General features: G+C 37.7%; 1 protein-coding gene across 2 annotated transcripts in view; it reads left to right on the top strand.

Annotated features, from left to right (window-relative positions):
* CFH (complement factor H) overlaps positions 1 to 22,922 on the top strand; it is a 379,102-nt gene that overhangs the window by 128,877 nt on the left and 227,303 nt on the right. For both annotated transcript variants that reach the window (XM_053693829.1, XM_053693830.1), the window contains exon 11: positions 21,283 to 21,450. In XM_053693829.1, the coding sequence (XP_053549804.1) occupies positions 21,283 to 21,450 (168 nt within the window). The remainder of the gene's footprint in view (positions 1 to 21,282; positions 21,451 to 22,922) is intronic.

Genomic DNA, 22,922 nt, shown 5'->3' with positions numbered 1-22,922 from the left:
AAGTTAGAAAAAGTGTGTTTTTTTCCATTTTTTCATCATATTTTATATTTTTTTTATAGTAAATTATAAGATATGATGAAAATAATGGTATCTTTAGAAATTCCATTTAATGGCGAGAAAAACGGTTTTTAAAATAACATTGCTCTGATTTTCAGACTCCTAACCAAGTCCCAAAGTGTAATGAATTAATTCACTGTATCAATTCAATCCTTTGTATGGATCACAACTGTGGATGATAGGTTTTGTATCACTTAGCTGTAAATTAACATATGGATAAATGTTAATTTTAGGGCACAAAGTGAGTTTATATCGAATTCACAAACTTGGATTAATATGTGAATAGGTGTAGAATCTCTCACTATGTTTATACTTGCAAATTAATAAAGTATAAATTTTCCACACTGGAAAAATAGCAATGAAGATTTTATGCTGGTAATATAATTCTAAGTACAGCCAAAATGTTTAGGAAACCTCTGAGACCACACTACCTGCATATAGAGACTAGCAGGGAAATGTTCTGTAGCAGCAGAGCATGTGAATCAGTGAGACAGGCTGAGACAGAACGGTAGAACAGCTGATATGAGGTCTGCTTGTAAGCTGAGCCGTCTGGAATAGTTGTGATGTCACTGCTTAGGAATGTCTTGCAGTGAGCAGCTCCGTGTTTGCTGAAACTTGCAATGCAGAGTGGCAGTTGAATTAGAGGTAAACAGCTTACCGGGAATTGTAACAGTATCAATCTTGCAAATTGTGACAAGCAGGTCACGCTGTTGTAGTGTCAATAAATCACTTGTTAAACTTCAGCAGTAGCGGAGCAGAAGTAGCAAGTTCTGCCTAGGCAGAAAGCAATCCAGTTTCCTTGTAGAAATTCAGGTTAACGATTTAGGAATAAACTTTCTAAGGTTTGAAATAGCTGGAGCACAAAACATGTGCAGGGAGCTCAGTTAGGTTAATTTCTTAATCACTAAGCACCTGGCTGGCCTCAAGAGTAACTTTAAATAGGGTAAGGGGTTGGCCTGAGTTTGTAAAGGTGGTATAGAGAGATTACAGCTTTCTGTAAAGGTGGAACAGAATTCCTGACAGAATGCCCCCTTCAGGCATGCCGTCCCACGGCTTGCATGCGTGGTCTTTCGGGATTCCGTCGATGGAACTGAGAGATAAGTCTTGGGGCATTGACATGGTTAACGGGTTCCCATGTGTCCTCGTCAGAGGAATATCCTTTCCACCTAACCAGGTACTGAAGTTGACCCCTGTTGATGCGTGAGTCTAGTATGTTACCTACTTCATAAATATTATCCTCTAGAATTTGTGTTTTTGGAGGTAATACTTGGGTGCTGTTAATAGCTGCTGGTTTTAGTGAGGATACATGAAAAGTGGGATGTATACTTAAAGATGAGGGTAAGCGAAGGGTTATAGCATTTTGATTGACGACTTTAATAATCTGGAAGGGTCCAACAAACAGAGTAGCTAACTTCTTACTGGGAAGTTGTAGTTTTAGATTTTTCGTGGAAAGCCAGGCCCAATCTCCTATGGAATATTGTGGAGATGGTCTTCGTCTGAGTTCGTAGTATTTCTTTTGTACAGCTTGAGCTGTCTGGAGGTTTTCTTGGAGTAACTTCCAATTCTCGTGTAAATGGTCAGCTAAATCTTCAACGTTTGGATTACAACAGGATTCCGTTGTTGTTAAGACCATCTTTGGGTGAAATGCGTAATTTGCGTAGAAAGGTGTCATTTTGCTAGAGGAGTTAAGGGAGTTGTTGTAAGCAAATTCAGCTAGAGAGAGGTATTTATTCCAATCCCCCTGATGGTAGGCACAGTAACACCTCAAGTACTGTTCAAGCCACTGGTTTAATCGTTCCGTTTGGCCATTAGTCTGGGGGTGGTAAGCAGTACTATAACGATGGTCGATTTGGAGTTTCTGGCATAAGTTTCTCCAAAAACGAGAGGTGAACTGCGTGCCTCTATCGGTGGTGAGAATCTCTGGAATTCCATGGTACTTTACTACATTATCAATGAATAACTGAGCTGTTTCGGCTGAGGTTGGGAGTTTGTGGTGAGGTACAAAATGAGCCATTTTAGTGAGGAGGTCTATTATAACCAAGACTGTATTCATTCCGGCTGAAGTAGGTAATTCAACAATGAAGTCTAGGCCTAAGTGAGTCCAAGGTCTTCCAGGGACTGGTATTGGCATGAGTAATCCGTATGGGGGTCTTTTTTCGGATTTTGATGTGATACATCTAGTACAAGCCTGTACATAGCGGCGAATCTCCGGAGCCATTCCTGGCCACCAGTAAGCCCTACTTATCAGCTCTTGAGTTCTCTGGATCCCAGGGTGTCCAGAGAGAGGAGTATCATGATGTTCTCTAATGATGTATTGTCTTAAAGTAGTTGGAACATACAACTTATTTTGTTTGTAGTAGAGACCATCCGATCCTATACGTAGATCAGGTGGAAGTTCCTGTTCAGTTTGCAAGGCTTTTTTAAACTTGGAAGCTGTGGTGGTAATGCTTCCAATGTATGAGTCGTGTGGAATTATAGCCGAAGGGTTTTCGCTACAATCGGGTTTAGGGTCTCTACGGGATAAAGCATCTGCCTTACCATTACGAGAGGCTGGCCTATATACTATCTGGAATAGGAATCTACTGAAATAGAGACTCCACCTCACTTGTCTTGAGGAAAGAGTCTTATTCCTTTGTAAATATTCCAAATTTCTATGGTCTGTATACTTTATTATTGGTAGTTGAGTTCCTTCTAGTAGATGTCTCCAAGTCTCGAAAGCTCTTTTGATGGAGAGTAGTTCCTTTTCGCCTATGGGGTAGTTTCTTTCGGCGGGGGACATCATCTTGGAAAAGAAGGCTATTGGATGTAATGGATGCATTAGGCTTTTTCTCTGAGAAAGAACTGCTCCCAAAGCATAATCAGATGAGTCTACTTCGAGGAAGTATTGGAGATCAGGATTGGGGTGATGTAAAATGGGTGCTGATGTAAAAGAGGATTTCAAATATTCAAACGCTTCTGCTGCCTTTTCATTCCAAAGAAATCTGGAAGCAGTAAGCAAGGTCAATGGTTTAGCTATACCAGAATACCCTTTAATGAATTTTCGGTAGTAATTACTAAACCCTAAAAACCGCTGTAGATCCTTGCGGCTTTGTGGGGTAGGCCAGCTCTTTACCGCTTCTACTTTGTCTTGTTGCATTTGAATGCCCTCGGATGAGATATTGTATCCCAAGAAGGAGATCTTTTCAGCATGGAATATACATTTTTCGGCCTTGGCATATAATCGATGTATTTGGAGTCTGGATAGAACCCAGCTGACGTGTTTGATATGGTCTTGTAAATTCTGGGAATAAATGAGAATGTCATCCAGATAGACCACTACACATATGTCAAGGAGATCTCTGAAAACATCATTGATGTAATGCTGAAAAGTTGCAGGAGCATTACATAATCCAAATGGCATAACCAGGTATTCGTATAGGCCATATCTCGTTCTAAACGCAGTTAACCATTCATCTCCCTCTCTTATGCGAATGAGGTTGTAGGCCCCCCTGAGGTCCAATTTGGTGAATATCTTAGCTTGATGGAGTCGCTCGATAAGTTCAGGAATTAAGGGGAGTGGATACCTGTTTTTAACGGTAACTTTATTGAGCTCTCTATAATCAATGATCGGACGTAGTGATTTATCTTTGTTTCTAACAAAGAACATACCAGCTGCCGCAGGAGACACGGACGGCCTGATGAACCCTTTTTTTAGGTTTTCGTCTAAATAGCCTTTTAAATGTGCTAATTCAGGTTGGCTTAGAGGGTAGAGATGACCATGTGGTATTACTGAACCAGGTTTCAGATCTATAGGGCAGTCATAGCTACGGTGTGGAGGTAGTGTTTCTGCCTCCCTCTTACTAAATACTTCTGTATATTGTGAATATACTTCAGGTATATCTGTAGTTTGTTCAGCTATGTGGATGGTATGTGATGAATGGTAACAATTTGTTTTACAATGAGAGGAGTTCAAAGTGACTTTTAGGGTTTTCCAATCTATGGAGGGTTCATGGAGGCGTATCCACTGAATACCTAGAACGATTGGAAAAAGAGGAGAAGGTAAAACATCAAATGACATGTATTCGAAATGGCAGTTTTGAGTGGTAACCATTAAAGGAACCGTGTGGTGTGTTATCGGACCGCTAGCTATGTATGTACCATCCACAACACGAATGGAGACAGGAGAGCTTTTTTTTTCAAGTGGTATTTTATTTGCCTTAACAACCTCTATGTCTATATAATTCCCATGTGCCCCAGTGTCGAGAACGGTCCCACTGCAAAGAGAGAGAGATGAAACAATAATTAGGTTTGTTCTGCTGTGAGGTAGTACAATTGGTTAGCAGACACTTACTTTTCTTGTTTTTCAGAAGAATGGGGCAGTCCTTGACTGAATGTGCTGGACTAGCACAATAAAGACACAACGAGAGAGTTTTTCTTCTTTGCTTTTCCTCAGTAGACAGAGGTCCCCTCAAGAGCCCTATTTCCATTGGTTCCTGAGATGTCCCACCGCTACCTATGGGTACTGCGGAAGTGGGGGTCTTACGATAAGTAGGTTCTGGACCATGGCGTTCAGACTTCCTCTCCCTTAGGCGCCTGTCTATTTGCATAGATAATCTCATCAATGCTTCCAATGTGTCAGGTAGCTCCACTCTGGCAAGCTCATCTTTAACACTATCAGAGAGTCCCAGTCGGAATTGATTTTTCAAGGCTACCCTGTTCCATTGAGAGTCCGTTGAATACTGTTTGAACTCAGTAATATACTGTTCAACTGGTTTCGTACCCTGTTTGAGGGCTCTCATCTTTGTTTCTGCTGTAATCTGTGAATTTGTATCAAGGTATAGCTCATCCATAGCCTGAAGAAAGTCTGGGAGAGAGAATAGAATGGGGCTGTTAGATTCATAGTATGAGTCCGCCCATATCCTGGGTTCTCCGCGCAGATAGGAGATCATAGTAAAAACCTTTAAATGGTCGGTAGGATAAGTCTTTGGTTTGAGTGTGAAAGTGAGCAAACAGGCATTTTTGAACTGACGATAAGTTCTTCTGTCCCCAGAGAATAAATCAGGACTGGATATTTGTGGCTCAGGATGAGTGTCTTGTGATGGTGTTTTGTGTCCTATGGAATCTCTAATAACCTTTCTTAGAGTTTCATTTTCTATTTGTAAACTGTTCATAGCTTGACCTAATTGGTCCACCTTCTGTGACAGTTCATAAACCACCTGTGGTAAATCCACTGGATCCATCTTACTGGCTTAGTGATTCTGTAATGAATTAATTCACTGTATCAATTCAATCCTTTGTATGGATCACAACTGTGGATGATAGGTTTTGTATCACTTAGCTGTAAATTAACATATGGATAAATGTTAATTTTAGGGCACAAAGTGAGTTTATATCGAATTCACAAACTTGGATTAATATGTGAATAGGTGTAGAATCTCTCACTATGTTTATACTTGCAAATTAATAAAGTATAAATTTTCCACACTGGAAAAATAGCAATGAAGATTTTATGCTGGTAATATAATTCTAAGTACAGCCAAAATGTTTAGGAAACCTCTGAGACCACACTACCTGCATATAGAGACTAGCAGGGAAATGTTCTGTAGCAGCAGAGCATGTGAATCAGTGAGACAGGCTGAGACAGAACGGTAGAACAGCTGATATGAGGTCTGCTTGTAAGCTGAGCCGTCTGGAATAGTTGTGATGTCACTGCTTAGGAATGTCTTGCAGTGAGCAGCTCCGTGTTTGCTGAAACTTGCAATGCAGAGTGGCAGTTGAATTAGAGGTAAACAGCTTACCGGGAATTGTAACAGTATCAATCTTGCAAATTGTGACAAGCAGGTCACGCTGTTGTAGTGTCAATAAATCACTTGTTAAACTTCAGCAGTAGCGGAGCAGAAGTAGCAAGTTCTGCCTAGGCAGAAAGCAATCCAGTTTCCTTGTAGAAATTCAGGTTAACGATTTAGGAATAAACTTTCTAAGGTTTGAAATAGCTGGAGCACAAAACATGTGCAGGGAGCTCAGTTAGGTTAATTTCTTAATCACTAAGCACCTGGCTGGCCTCAAGAGTAACTTTAAATAGGGTAAGGGGTTGGCCTGAGTTTGTAAAGGTGGTATAGAGAGATTACAGCTTTCTGTAAAGGTGGAACAGAATTCCTGACACAAAGTTTTATCAGAATACCGTCAGATACCTACTCCAGCTTGCTCCTGTTTGTGTAAAGGATCTTTTCATATGCAAAAGAAGGGGGAGGGGTGAGTGTCTGATATTTCCCACTTGCAGTGGGTGTTCCAGTAACCTTTCAAACAGAGCTAAACTGGGAGCTTCTAAGTAAGTTTTTAAACGGTTTTATACTGGATTTTTATATCAGTATCTGTGCATATTATTCTTTATAGAAGTGTCTATTACATGCAGTTATATGAAAATTAGTGTATACTGTCCCTTTAAGCTTAGATTTATTTTATTTTACAGGTAAGTTTTTATTTATTTTAAGATAGTTATATTGTAAATTTAATTTAAAGTATAGGGGATAGTTAGGTTTAGGGGTTAATAGTTTAATTCAGTAATTTGCAATGTGGGGGGCCAGTCATTTTGGGGTTAATAGGTTTAGTTTAGTATTTGCGATGTGGGGCGGTGGTTTAGGGGTTAATAGGTTTAGTTTAGTATTTGTGATGTGGGGGGCTGGCGGTTTAGGGGTTAATAAGTTTATTATAGTAGTAGCTATGTGGGGGGCCAGAGGTTTAGGGGTTAATAGGTTTATTACAGTAGTAGCGATGTGGTGGGCCGACGGTTTAGGGGTTAATAGGTTTATTATAGTACTAGTGATGTGGGGGCAGTGGTTTAGGGGTTAATAGGTTTATTAAGCAAAGACATTTTACAAGCCTCACACCTAACATCAGACTCCAGATTTGCAAAGACATTTTACAAGCCTCACGCCTAACATCAGACTCCAGATTTGTAGACATTTTACAAGGTAATTCACCTGACTGGCCTCTCTCCAATCAAGATACTGAGTGCAATTATTTCTTATTTCTGTTGGGCTATCATGGAATTATTTTTAAATCTCATTGTAATATTCCAATCTTTTTTTCTCCAATCTTTGTCTCCAATCTTTGTTTCCAGAATTTTTCTCCCCCTCTGCTGTGTCTCAAACCCCTTCTCCCATGTTTACCCTCTTCTCTCTTTCCACAGCCTCATGCCTAACATCAGATTCCAGATTTGCAAAGACATTTTACAAGCCTCACTCCTAACATTAGACTCCAGATTTGCAAGTACTGGCCCTCCAATCCCTTCTCACCACCACCCACCCTATTGTTTACCTTAATATATACACACACCTTCTAACAGTAATTATGTGCTGCTGTCACTAATAATCCGGGATAGAGAAACCCCTTCAGACTCACAGCCTTTGTACTGACATTTTACCAAATTCTTTTACACTTTTCCAAACCTCACTTGCTCAGTCACCACACACTTCCCCCCCCCCCCATGTCATCACTCGCTCTCAGTTCACTCTGCCTTATATCAGATGTGGGGGGCAGGCGGTTTAGGGTTAATAGGTTTATTAAAGTAGTAGCAATGTGGGGGGCAGAGGTTATGGGGCTAATAGCTTTATTATAGTAGTAACGATGTGGTGGGCCGGCGGTTTAGGGGTTAATAGCTTTATATAGTATTGGCGATGTGGGTGGCAGATAAGGGGTTAATAGGTGTAATATAGTATTTGTGCTGCGGGAGGGTGGCGGTTTAGGGGTTAATAGGTAGTTTATGAGTGTTAGTGTACTTTGAAACATTTTAGTTATGAGTTTTGTGAAACATTTTTGTTTAGCAAAATCCATAACTACTGGTTTCAGATCGCGGAATGGATGGTGTCGGTATAGGCCATAACGCAAGCATTTTAGCCGGACAGCACAACCTGTAATACGGCGCTATAAAAATCCCGCACTCAAAAGTAATTTTTTGAGTGCGGAATGGAGAGTTGCGTTACAGTCTAAAACGCTTGCGGTATAGCTATACAGCAGTGACTTGTAATACGGGAGACCTGCCATTCCGTGCACAATGGCCAATTTTTCAGCGGTATAGCCGCACCCCACCGTACCACAAAACTTGTAATCTTGGTGAAAGAGAGTTGTGTAAAAAGCATATCATTCTTCAAGCTTACTTAATTTATGGTATATATACATTTATATATACACACATATATTCTCACAGATATATTTGGCTTATCAGGATACAAAGTCATTTAGGTGTTCACTGATACAGGCTAAAATGCAAGAGTTTGGACAAGAATAGAAGAAGTTTATAAGATTTACAAAAACAGACATACAATCAGAACTAGCTATAGTTTATAGCCTTTATTCAGACAAACTGCCCCTCCTGACTGAAATGCCTGCAGAAAATTTAAATTCAACAAAAAGAGGCTATTTGTAAACCTATGCGCTGGAAATAGATCAAACTTACATAAAAATCAGGCAATCCCAAGCCTGAAAAAACTAAAGATGCAAAAGAGAATGGTATATGTAAGCGCCTATGTATAAAACACTGGCTTAAGATCTAAGCAATGGCAAGAATAATTTTAATTGGAGTTCATCATATTGACATATTCTATATGAAAAAAATGAATCCACCACTATAAGCTATTTAAAAACTCAAATAAATTTATTCGCAATAAAAAACGAGATATATAGTGTCAGTATGGTATTAAAAAACTATATTTTACATAAATAAATGTAAAGCTGAAACTAATAATCTTATACCTCTAAGTATATTGGTACCAATAATCATTACTATTAAAAAAACAAATAACATGTGGCTTAAAAAGTTCCTCTTATTCATTAGATCCTAAACAACTTTACAGATTGATCCTAAAAAGTATCACTATGTAACCTGACAAACAACGTTCTCCTCAATTGGACAACTTGTATTTCATAACCAGTAGTTACATTTAATCTGTGAATACAGGTGTAAGCATTCACCCTTGTTTTGGGTTTACAAAAGTGTCTTTGCAAGTTTTCAAAGCAGGTTTACAACCTTATATGGAGCCCCAAATGGTTGACAGTATATATTCCGTTGGTTAAGAAAATGTGATACTGTTAATAAGAGATGTTTAACTGTTCGTTGAGGTACCTTATTAGTTGTAAAACTCCAGATGAGTTGCGAAATCCAAATGCTACTTTACTCTTGTGATGAATCTGTATGAATTAGTTACTCCTCGTGCTGTGTTCCTGTGTGCTGTCAAGACGCCAAACAGATCCGTGCTTGTTCAAGCTATGAAATAATTACTCTTCGTTCTTTGTTCCTGTGTACTGTCGAGACTCCAAACTGATCCGTGCTTCTCCTAGACACGCCCACACATGCAGGGATGCCGTCCGACCTTCCGGTGCAGATCTTTGTAGATAAATTATTTCTTACCTAGGTAGGCTCAGTAGCAGCAATGCACCACTGGGAACTAGTTGCTGATTGGTGGATACAGACACATACATATTTCTTGTCAGTGTCTCACCAGATGTGCTCAGCTAACTCCTAGTAGTTTGTTATTGTTCTAAAGCTGACTTTAACTATGTGTTTAATACCTTTGAAGCGGTTAGACACATAGGAGTGTAAAAAGCTGACAGGTAAATATCCCCTGAGCATCTCTATGTAAAAAAGGAAGATATTTTACCTCACAATCTCCTCAGCTCAGCAGAGTAAGTTCTGTGTAAAAAGTTATACTCAACTGCTCCCAGCTGCAGGTAAAAATAAAAAAAAAAAATGAAGAAATGAACAGCAGCCAATCAGCATCAGCAGTGCTGAGGTCATGAACTCTTACTGTGATCTCATGAGATTTCACTTAACTCTCATGAGATTTCATAGTAAGCTTTCTTTACCTGATTGGTGAAATAATATGAGAGTGCACGATGCTCATCCCTTCAGCTGTCCTAGGACAGACATACTAAAATGCTGCTTAGAAATCCTTTACAATGAGAGGTGGCTACTGAGGAACTTTTGAGGTAAAATATGTTTCTTTTTTACATAGAGATGTTCAGGAGATATTTTCTAGTCAGCTTTTTACAGCTATGCTGCATCACTTTCAAGTGTTTAAACATTTGGGTATTATGGCCCTTTAAGAGAATAGGGAAAAGTATGTTTTTTCTACACATAAAGTTTATATTTTTCCATATAAAATGTAACTTTTACTAGTTGTAGTTAAAAAAGGCAGCAGAAATAGAAGTTATATCTAGCGTGCCAGAAAAATAGTTAAAAACACAACTCTGTAACTGTGACTTGTATAAAGTACCTCAATGTTGCTGATTTTAGGTTGTTTATCACATATGAGGAGGAGGGGAAAAATGAATGATATTAGGTAAATGTAAGAGCCTCTATTTAGGAGCTGTGTCCTGTATTGCGCTATATTAGGGTAGATAAGTCACTTTTTTACACACTGGGGGGTAGTTATCAAGCCGTCAACCTCAAATATGCTGAAATTCCGCAGCGTATTTGTGGCGAGGCTGATTCGCCTTAGTTATCAAAGGCTAGAGACCGGCAAAAGTAGAATTTTGTGACGTAAACTTCGATCCGCCGGACTCAGTCCGACACAGATCGATTCTTACGTCACTCCAGATGTTCCGCACACAACTGCGGCACAATCTGACTACTTTTGCTAGTTATCAAAAAACTAGCAGGTACGCTCGGCACTTTTACGGCCCAGCGTTCCTGGTTTTCAAACCGCCACCCTGGAGGCGGCGGATCCCATAGGAATCAATGGGAGTCTGACCATAGCGAAAGTACAAGTTCGCTGCTGACAGACATCCCATTCATTCCTATGGGAGATGTCTGCACCTAACACCCTAACATGTACCCCGAGTCTAAACACCCCTAATCTGCCCCCCCTACACCGCCGCAACTAAATAAAGTTATTACCCCCTAAACCGCCGCTCCCGGAGCCCACCGCAAGCTACTCTATACCTATTAACCCCTAAACCGCCGCTCCCGGAGCCTACCGCAAGCTACTCTATACCTATTAACCCCTAAACCGCCGCTCCCGGAGCCCACCGCAACTATAATAAATGTATTAACCCCTAAACCGCCGCTCCCGGAGCCCACCACCACCTACATTATACCTAGTAACCCCTATCCTGCCCCCCCTATACCGCCGCCCTCTGTAATAAAGTTATTAACCCCTATCCTGCCGATCCCGCACCTCGCCGCAACTAAATAAATAGTTTAACCCCTAAACCGCCGCTCCCTGACCCTGCCGCAACCTATATTAAATTTATTAACCCCTAATCTGCCCCCCTACACCGTCGCCACCTATAATAAATTTATTAACCCCTATCCTGCCCCCCACTACACCGCCGCCACTGTAATAAATTTATTAACCCCTAAACCTAAGTCTAACACTAACCCTAACACCCCCTAACTTAAATATTAATTAAATAAATCTAAATAATATTTCTCTTATTAACTAAGTTAATCCTATTTAAAACTAAATACTTACCTTTAAAATAAACCCTAATATAGCTACAATATAAATATTAATTATATTGTAGCTATCTTAGGATTTATTTTTATTTTACAGGCATCTTTCAATTTATTTTAACTAGGTACAATAGCTATTAAATAGTTATTAACTATTTAATAGCTTACCTAGCTAAAATAAAGAGAAATTTACCTGTAAAATAAAAACTAACCTAAGTTACAATTACACCTAACACTACACTATACTTTAATAAATTATTCCTATTTAAAACTAAATACTTACCTGTAAAATAAACCCTAAGATAGCTACAATGTAATTAATAATTACATTGTAGCTATTTTAGGAATTATATTTATTTTACAGGTAACTTTGTATTTATTTTAGCTAGTTAGAATAGTTATTAAATAGTTATTAACTATTTAATAACTACCTAGCTAAAAGAAATACAAAATTACCTGTAAAATAAATCCTAACCTAAGTTACAATTAAACCTAACACTACACTATCTTTAAATGAATTAAATAAATTAACTACAAATAACTACAATTAAATACAATTACATAAACTAACTAAAGTACAAAAAAAAAAAAGCTAAGTTACAAAAAATAAAAAAAAATAAGTTACAAACATTTAAAAATATTACACCAATTTTAAGCTACTTACACCTAATCTAAGCCCCCTAATAAAATAACAAAGCCCCCCAAAATAATAAAATGCCCTACCCTATTCTAAATTAAAAAAGTTCAAAGCTCTTTTACCTTACCAGCCCTTAAAAGGGCCTTTTGTGGGGGCATGCCCCAAATAATTCAGCTCTTTTGCCTGTAAAAGAAAAATACAACCCCCCCCCAACATTAAAACCCACCACCCACATACCCCTAATCTAACCCAAACCCCCCTTAAAATAACCTAACACTAATCCCCTGAAGATCATCCTACCTTGAGTTGTTTTCACTCAGCCGAGCAGCGATGGAACCGAAGTGGACATCCGGAGCGGAAGAAGCTATCCTCCAAGCGGCGCTGAAGAAATCTTCCATCCGATGAAGTGATCCTCCAAGCGGCGCTGAAGAAGTCTTAGATCCGGGCGATGTCATCTTCCAAGAGGCGCTGAAGAAGTCTTCTATCCGGGCGATGTCATCTTCCAAGCCGGGTCTTCAATCTTCATCCCGCCGACGCGGAACATCCTTCTTTACCGACGGACTACCAACGAATGAAGGCTCCTTTAAGGGACGTCATCCAAGATGGCGTCCCTTCAATTCCGATTGGCTGATAGGATTCTATCAGCCAATCGGAATTAAGGTAGGAAAAATCTGATTGGCTGATGGAATCAGCCAATCAGATTCAAGTTCAATCCGATTGGCTGATCCAATCAGCCAATCAGATTGAGCTCGCATTCTATTGGCTGATCGGAACAGCCAATAGAATGCGAGCTCAATCTGATTGGCTGATTATTTTGGGGGGCTTTGTTATTTTATTAGATTAGGTGTAAGTAGCTTAAAATTGGTGTATTATTTTTAAATGTTTGTAACTTATTTTTTTTATTTTTTGTAACTTAGCTTTTTTTTTTTGTACTTTAGTTAGTTTATGTAATTGTATTTAATTGTAGTTATTTGTAGTTAATTTATTTAATTCATTTAAAGATAGTGTAGTGTTAGGTTTAATTGTAACTTAGGTTAGGATTTATTTTACAGGTAATTTTGTATTTCTTTTAGCTAGGTAGTTATTAAATAGTTAATAACTATTTAATAACTATTCTAACTAGCTAAAATAAATACAAAGTTACCTGTAAAATAAAAATAAATCCTAAGATAGCTACAATGTAATTATTAATAAATTTATTATAGGTGGTGACGGTGTAGGGGGGACAGGATTGGGGTTAATACATTTAATATAGGTTGCGGCGGGGTCAGGGAGCGGCGGTTTAGGGGTTAAACTATTTATTTTGTTGCGGCGAGGTGCGGGATCGGCAGGATAGGGGTTAATAACTTTATTATAGAGGGCGTCGGTATAGGGGGGGCAGGATAGGGGTTACTAGGTATAATGTAGGTGGCGGTGGGCTCTGGGAGCGGCGGTTTAGGGGTTAATACATTTATCAGAGTTGCGGCAGGGTCTAGGAGCGGCGGTTTAGGGGTTAATACATTTATAAGAGTTGCGGCAGGGTCTAGGAGCGGCGGTTTAGGGGTTAATACATTTATAAGAGTTGCGGCAGGGTCTAGGAGCGGCGGTTTAGGGGTTAATACATTTATAAGAGTTGCGGCAGGGTCTAGGAGCGGCGGTTTAGGGGTTAGTAACTTTATTTAGTTGCGGGGTGCTCCGGGGGCGCGGGTATAGGGGGTAGAACAGTGCAGTTTAGTGTGAGTGCTTAGTGACAGGCTAGCAATAAAGCTGGGAAAAAGCCGAAGAGCAGCGAGATCAGATGAGTGATAACTCTCACAGTCCGCTGCTCATCGCCCCGCGGCTTTTTGACAGCTTTATTTGATAACTTAGGCGTATTTTTTCAGGTCCGCGGCGGCGAAGGTAGGCGAGCTTAGGCGGGCGTATTGGGCCGGCGAAGGCAGGAAAGTTGACACGATGATAACTACCCCCCTAAATATGCTATAAATCCCTTCCCCATCCTTCCCACAATATGTCCCAAATGTTACAACAAATGTTACAGCAACAAATAAAAATATCAATTTAGTAGATAGTCTGAAATTAACAGAGTGCAGTTAAAATAAACACGAAGCCCCTGCAACTAATAAAAGTTACATTTTAAGTGGAAAAATATAAACTTTATGTGTAGAAAGAGCACACTTTTCCCTATTCTCTTAATAGTTTTTTTTTCATTACTTAGAACATAGTCTGCTATGTTCAGAACATAGGAATGTGAAATATTTACAGTCATTGCATAGTATAAGACTTTATTAAAGGGACAGTATACACCAATATTCATATAACTGCATGTAATAGACACTACTATAAAGAATATGCACATATACTGATCTAATAATTCAGTATAAAACCTTTTAAAAACTAACGGCCAGATTCCGAGTTTTGCGGTAACAGGGGTGCGTTGCTAACGTGCACTTTATTCTCACCGCTCACTTACATACAGCGCTGGTATTACAGGTTTTTATAAACCCGGCGTTAACAGGTAAGAAGTGAGCGTAGAGCAAAATTGTGCTCATACTGCACTCCAATACCAGCGCTGCTTAAGTCAGCGGTGAGCTGGTTGTACGTGCTCATGCACGATTTCCCCATAGACATCAATGGGGAGACCCGGCTGAAAAAAAGTCTAACACCTGCAAAAAAGCAGCGTACAGCTGAGTAACGCAGCCCCATTGATTCCTATGGGGAAACACATTTTATGTTTATACCTAACACCCTAACATGAACCCTGAGTTTAAATACCCCTAATCTTACACTTATTAACCCCTAATCTGCCTCCCCCGACATCGCTGACACCTACATTATATTTATTAACCCCTAATCTGCAGCTCCAGACATTGCCGCCACCTACATTATACTTATGAACCCCTAATCTGCTGCCCACAACATTGCCGACACCTACATAATGTTATTAACCCCTAATCTGCCGCCCCCAACGTCGCCGCCACTGTATTATATTTATTAACCCCTAAACCTACGTCTAACCCTAACCCTAACACCACCTAACGTAAATATAATTTAAATAAATCTAAATAAAACCTTACAATTATTACCTAAATTATTCCTAGTTAAAACTAAATACTTACCTGTAAAATAAACCCTAAGCTAGCTACAATATAACTAATAGTTACATTTTATCGAGCTTAGGGTTTATTTTTATTTTACAGGCAAGTTTGTATTTATAAAAGACATATGGAGAAAATCCTATAACAGCGCTCCAACAGTGTTAGCTAAGATTATGCACAAATCAATCAGCTTGGGGGGTAAATGTAACAAAGACAATATTCAAATTCAGGAAAAACCGGTACCTTGATTCATTCTGTCATTGCCGTAATCCATACCGTATGCAAGACTCCCGGTCACTGTTGTTTCCTATCCTGAAAACTCTCCTCCCCTTGTTTTCTTCCGTCACAGCCAGGTGTGACCAATAGAACCAGCTTAATGTTACTGCAGCCTCAATCGGCGCTCCCAGCAAACCGCCAGCAGACCTCTGTAAGTCTGCAAAATCGTACAGCCACAAAAAGAAAGAAAGAGGCGAGTCTGGGCCACAGGTTAAGAAATTTAAGACTTAACTTTTATTGCCACACATGATAAAAAGTTGTCAGTAAAATCGTAAAGAGCTAGGACAGCAGCGGTCTGACATGTTTCAGCTATCTGCCTTACTCATAGACCGTGCTGTCACTCGCTCACAGCCTTCTTAAATATAGTGATTACACTGACGTGTACACAATGGGTGTTCATTTAGCCACAATTTAACACATTGCATACTGGAATTATACTTATACTTGAACAGAGTAAAGGTTATACGCATGGTCATTATTATATTAGTGAAAAGAGCACAATACTGTATAGCAGAATGAATTATAAATGCAAATACAGAATAGTATATCACAAAGAAACTTATTATGTGTAAATTGTATTGCAATACAAAATAAAAAGAATGAAAAGAAAAAATCCATTCTCAATTAGTAAGTTAAACTAATAACACATCACACTGCTAAATTCAGATTTAACAATTACATAAACTGCTATAAATACAGCATAGTTACAGACTACCTATCTAATGAAGCATAAATATGCCTGTGATAGACCAAAGTTAAATATCACTAACCATGTATACAGATTATATAATTTTAATAGTCGGTGTTATACTCAATCCTAGATATAGATGAAATATCTTCTTATAAAATAAAATAAAGTGACAGGTGTATAATAAAAAGCATATATACATAAATCATTAGAGACCCAAAGATCTCTCATCTCCAACAATTGATTAGATCAGTTTGAATATTTAAACCCTCCGGAAATCTGGTCTTAAGTTTAAAGATCCAAAATGCTTCTCTTGTTCGAAGCATTTTGTCTCTATCACCTCCTCTTTTTGGAGCTCGTACCCATTCAATAATCTGCCATGTCAGACAATCAATCCTACTATCATGGCAGAATTTGATATGACGAGCTACTTGAGAGTCAGGGTCATCTGACTTGACATCATAGATGTGCTCTTTAATCCTGTCTCTAGCCTCTCTAGAGGTGAGACCTACATACTGCTTAGAACATTCTTTGCACGTAATGAGGTACACTACATGTGTGCTACGGCAATTCGTGCATGCATCATTCACAAAAACCCTTTGGGTGATTGTGGATTGAAAAGTTTTTCCTGTCAATGTGTATGTACAGGCTTTGCACCTCGTAGCCCCACACCTGTAGTGTCCCTTACACTCAAGCCAGCTAGTAGGTTTACCTGTATCAACCTTGATTTCACTGGGTGCTAAAATATTGCCTATTGTTTTGTTCTTTCTTGGAATACATTTACATCCTTTGTCCAGTATATTATAGAGGTCCTCATCCCCTTTCAAAATAGGAAAACATTCTTGGATGATATTGGCAATTTGATTAAATTGTTTGCTGTAATTTGTAACGAAAATGGGGATATCCTTCATATCCCTCCTCTCTGTGATTTTGTTGGAATGAAGCATATCACTTCTGTTCATTCCAGACACTATGTGGTAAAGTTTGTATTTATTTTAACTTGGTACAATAGTTACTAAATAGTTATTAACCATTTAATAACTACCTAGTTAAAATAAATAAAAATTTACCTGTAAAATAAAACCTAACCTAAGTTACACTAACACCTAACACTACACTACAATTAAATCAATTCCCTAAATTAAATACAATTACCTAAATGCAATACAATTAGCTAAATTACAAAAAATAAACACTAAATTACAGAAAATAAAAAACCAATTACAAGATTTTTAAACTAATTACACCTAATCTAATATCCCTATCAAAATACCCCCCCCCCCCAAAAAAAATAAAAAATAAAAACCCCTAGCCTAAACTAAACTACCAATAGCCCTTAAAAGGGCCTTTTGCGGGGCATTGCCCCAAAGAAATCCGCTCTTTTACCTATAAATTTTTTTACAAACAATCCCCCCAACAGTAAAACCCACCACCCACACAACCAACCTCCCAAATAAAACCCTAACTAAAAAAACCTAAGCTTCCCATTGCCCTGAAAAGGGCATTTGGATGGGCATTGCCCTTAAAAGGGCATTTAGCTCTATTACTGCCCAAAGCCCTAACCTAAAAATAAAACCCACCCAATACACCCTTAAACACTAGCCCCCTGAAGATCCACTTACAGTTTTGAAGATCCGACATCCATCCTCAACAAAGCCAGGAGAAGTCCTCATCGAAGCCGGGAGAAGTCTTCATCCAAGGAGGGAGAAGTGGTCCTCCAGACGGACAGAAGTCTGCATCCAGACGGCATCTTCTATCTTCATCCTTCCGACGCGGATTGCAGCTTGCCAGTTTATGGGTGTTAGTGTACTTTTTAGCACTTTAGTTATAAGTTTTATGCTACGGTTTTGTACTGTAAAACTCATAACTACTGACTTTAAAATGCGTTAGGAATTTTGACGGGATAGGGTGTACCACTCACTTTTTGGCCTCCCAGGACAAGCTCGTAATGTGTGTTATAACACAAGGAAGAAAAAAGTATTATGTGATGTGTGTTATAACACAAGGAAGAATAAAGTATTATGTGATGTGTGTTATAATACAAGGAAGAATAAAGTGTTATGTGATGTAGAACACAAGGAAGAATAAAAGTATTGTGTGATGTGTGTTATAACACAAGGAATAATACAAGTATTGTGTGATGTATGTTATAACACAAGGAAGTATAAAGTATTGTGTGATGTGTGTTATAACACAAGGAAGAATAAAAGTATTGTGTGATGTGTGTTATAACACAAGGAAGAATAAAGTATTGTGTGATGTGTGTTATAACACAAGGAAGAATAAAGTATTGTGTGATGTGTGTTATAACACAAGGAAGAATAAAAGTATTGTGTGATGTGTGTTATAACACAAGGAAGTATAAAGTATTGTGTGATGTATGTTATAACACAAGGAAGAATAAAAGTATTGTGTGATGTGTGTTATAACACAAGGAAGTATAAAGTATTGTGTGATGTATGTTATAACACAAGGAAGAATAAAAGTATTGTGTGATGTGTGTTATAACACAAGGAAGAATAAAAGTATTGTGTGATGTGTGTTATAACACAAGGAAGAATAAAAGTATTGTGTGATGTATGTTATAACACAAGGAAGAATACAAGTATTGTGTGATGTATGTTATAACACAAGGAAGTATAAAGTATTGTGTGATGTGTGTTATAACACAAGGAAAAATAAAAGTATTGTGTGATGTGTGTTATAACACAAGGAAGAATAAAAGTATTGTGTGATGTGTGTTATAACACAAGGAATAATACAAGTATTGTGTGATGTATGTTATAACACAAGGAAGTATAAAGTATTGTGTGATGTGTGTTATAACACAAGGAAAAATAAAAGTATTGTGTGATGTGTGTTATAACACAAGGAAGAATAAAAGTATTGTGTGATGTGTGTTATAACACAAGGAAGAATAAAAGTATTGTGTGATGTGTGTTATAACACAAGGAATAATACAAGTATTGTGTGATGTATTTTATAACACAAGGAAGAATAAAAGTATTGTGTGATGTGTGTTATAACACAAGAAAGAATAAAAGTATTGTGTGATGTATTTTATAACACAAGGAAGAATAAAAGTATTGTGTGATGTGTGTTATAACACAAGGAAGAATGAAAGTATTGTGTGATGTGTGTTATAACACAAGGAAGAATAAAAGTATTGTGTGATGTGTGTTATAACACAAGGAAGAATAAAAGTATTGTGTGATGTGTGTTATAACACAAGGAAGAATGAAAGTATTGTGTGATGTGTGTTATAACACAAGAAAGAATAAAAGTATTGTGTGATGTGTGTTATAACACAAGAAAGAATAAAAGTATTGTGTGATGTGTGTTATAACACAAGGAAGAATGAAAGTATTGTGTGATGTGTGTTATAACACAAGGAAGAATAAAAGTATTGTGTGATGTGTGTTATAACACAAGGAAGAATGAAAGTATTGTGTGATGTGTGTTATAACACAAGGAAGAATGAAAGTATTTGTGATGTGTGTTATAACACAAGAAAGAATAAAAGTATTGTGTGATGTGTGTTATAACACAAGGAAGAATGAAAGTATTGTGTGATGTGTGTTATAACACAAGGAAGAATGAAAGTATTGTGTGATGTGTGTTATAACACAAGGAAGAATAAAAGTATTGTGTGATGTGTGTTATAACACAAGGAAGAATGAAAGTATTGTGTGATGTGTGTTATAACACAAGGAAGAATGAAAGTATTGTGTGATGTGTGTTATAACACAAGGAAGAATGAAAGTATTTGTGATGTATGTTATAACACAAGGAAGAATAAAGTATTGTGTGATGTATGTTATAACACAAGGAAGTATAAAGTATTGTGTGATGTGTGTTATAACACAAGGAAGTATAAAGTATTGTGTGATGTGTGTTATAACACAAGGAAGAATAAAAGTATTGTGTGTTGTGTGTTATAACACAAGGAAGAATGAAAGTATTTGTGATGTGTGTTATAACACAAGGAAGAAAAAACAAAACCTCTTCCTCTATAAATCTAAATTTAGGACTTTCATTTTCTTTTTTCCTATTCATAATTTGTCACTGAATTCTTGGGGGTAGATTTTCTGCTTGTGTGGAAAAAGCTGCTTAGTAAATATACCCCTAGGTCTAATCTTCCCCTAAATATTTTTTAACTTAACATGTTGAAGCTTTTTTAATGTATTGTGGGGGTAAGGCAATTGCTAGCTTGAATCCATTTTTATTTTGCCATATTTTTTGTATATATTTTTGTCAGTTCTTTTATCATTAAAGGGACATAATACTCATATGCTAGATCAATTGAAAATGATGCAACATAACTGTAAAAAGCTGCCAAGAAAATATCTCATGAACATCTATACTGTCAGCTGCATGTTGAAAAAAAACAAACATATGATAGGCAATTAGCATCAGCAGTGCTGAGCTCATGCATCACATTACTGTGATCTCATGACATTTCATAGTAAACTTTCTTAAAATGAGTAGGAAAATAAAGTGACTGTGCTGCACATACCAGATGCATGTTCCTTTGCAAGTCCCAGGACTAGCACCCTGATTGGCTGCTTAAAGTCTCTTTACAATGGTATGTGGCTACTAGGGAAAATTTGAGGTGATCTTTTCTAGTCAACCTTTTACAGATGTGCTGCATCACTTTCAAGTGCTTCAACATTTGGGCATCATGTCCCTTTAATAAAAAAAAATAGAGAAAAATATTTTAATTCATTCAAAAGTACTGATATTTAAGTCTCTGGTTCCGTAAAAAACATCACATCATCTGTGCAGCAGTCTAACAATTGTTTTATTTTACTATAACTCCCTTATTGTTTTATTAGCTCTTATATATTGGTTTATTACATCATTCATGTGGTGTATTTAGAGATTGTGTTGCCCTAAACACTCCAAATTTGCCTCCAAACCCCAGCATTGTTTTCCATTGAATAATCATTGATGCAAAATGTGAGCCAACTAGAATGAGCAAACAGAGTAAAAAAGATGATATTATCCTTTGTGTGCAAAGTAATAGGTTGTCTGGCCCAGACCTCATAGCATAAATATGTATCACTAATATAAGATACTGTTTTGGACACATTCACATGTTTGTATCCTTCTCTCCTAGAAATCAGATGTCCTATACTAAAAGAAAGCAAATTAATATCTACAAAGCAAGCATATAAAGAGGGTGATGTTGTCCAGTTATCGTGCAAGGATGGCTACAGGTTGTCAGGCTCTGCATACAGTCAGTGTCATTACAATGGCTGGTTCCCACCTCTGCCGACCTGTGAAGGTAAAATGTGCAGATATCACTCGTGCATTTATTTATTTATACCTATGTACTACTTTACTCACTAAATACTGTTGGATCCACATGTATAATGTTTCTAGCATCAGTTCCTTAACACTAGACACCATCGAGACGCTATACACACACACACACACACACACACACACACACATATATATATATATATATATATATATATATATATATATATATATATATATATATATATATATATATATATATATATATATATATATATAAATATACTGTATATATAACATGAATTCCAAAGAGGATATGCACACACCCAAGTATTTTGCAACTGCCAGGGTGCACTCATATCAATTTTTATAGCAAAAATAGTCCCAAAAGCAGAGGCACTCACTGGTCTTTTAGTTAAAATAAAACGTAGCATTTATTGCATTAGACTAAAAAGACATAACAATTCTGTGCTGCCTTTGCACCTTTGTCAAATGTCATTAGGGGTTGTAGAATCTGCTAACTTTTTAGTTACTGTTTCCTCACTAATGATACCTTTATCTTAGGAAATCAGGACGCTGCTTGATGAAATTATTTCTTGTATTAGACAGAAAATAAGTATTTACATAGAAACAAGTTACTAACTAATGTAAGGAAAGGAAAGGGAAGGGGGAGAGAGATGGAAGGGAAGAGGTGAGTGAGCAGAGAGCTTAGCCTAGCCTACATACAATGGCAACTTACTAACTTATATATATTAATTTATTCTCTCACACAGCCCAGCCCACACTCAGCTGTAAATTTTTCAGTCAGAGACAAGATGACATTAGATCAGTGTGGGTAGAACGTCACATCCATAGGCTATTGGTGGTAGTAACAGAGATAAAATCAGGGCCTTGTAGTTTATGACACCACCTGTGAGATGCTAACTGTTTGTAAAGGTTGTAAAATTTGTTTGTGATTCCTTTCTTCTTTTGAGGCATTGTTTTGATAGTTTGCTCAGATCTCCAACTGTTTTTTTCCCCCAAACTTGTCTTGTCACCTCTGAACTGAAACAAGCTGGTAACTGTAGGTCAGAATCACCAATGTTGTTCTTAATCTGCATTTAACCCTTTAGGTCCTTGATTTTGTAGACAAATGTCCCTTAGCATTTCAATATCCAATAATGTCCATGGAAATAACAGTCTGATATTAAAGTTAGATGTGTTCATAAAATACAACAGGGGTTCATGAAATATGAACCTAAAAACAATACACATAATACCACAACACCCTGATTAAATACCCTTATCCTCGGCATTGCCGCTCACATGCCATTGACTAATAGTGACGTCATCACTGGTGGACACCATGTGACGCATCACTCACATTCAGCATGTGTTACCAGCGCATATTGAAAGTCGCCATGTTAACCGGATACACATACACATGCTGGATTCAATAGACATATAAATCATATTGAAACAAAAGATACAATATACAGTGCTAGATGGAAAAAA

This window comes from Bombina bombina, chromosome 10 (assembly GCF_027579735.1).
Source record: "Bombina bombina isolate aBomBom1 chromosome 10, aBomBom1.pri, whole genome shotgun sequence".
NCBI classification, from domain to species: Eukaryota; Metazoa; Chordata; class Amphibia; order Anura; family Bombinatoridae; genus Bombina; species Bombina bombina.
The sequence above is the reverse complement of the archived record's forward strand: the minus strand, read 5'-3'. Positions and strand labels throughout refer to the sequence as shown.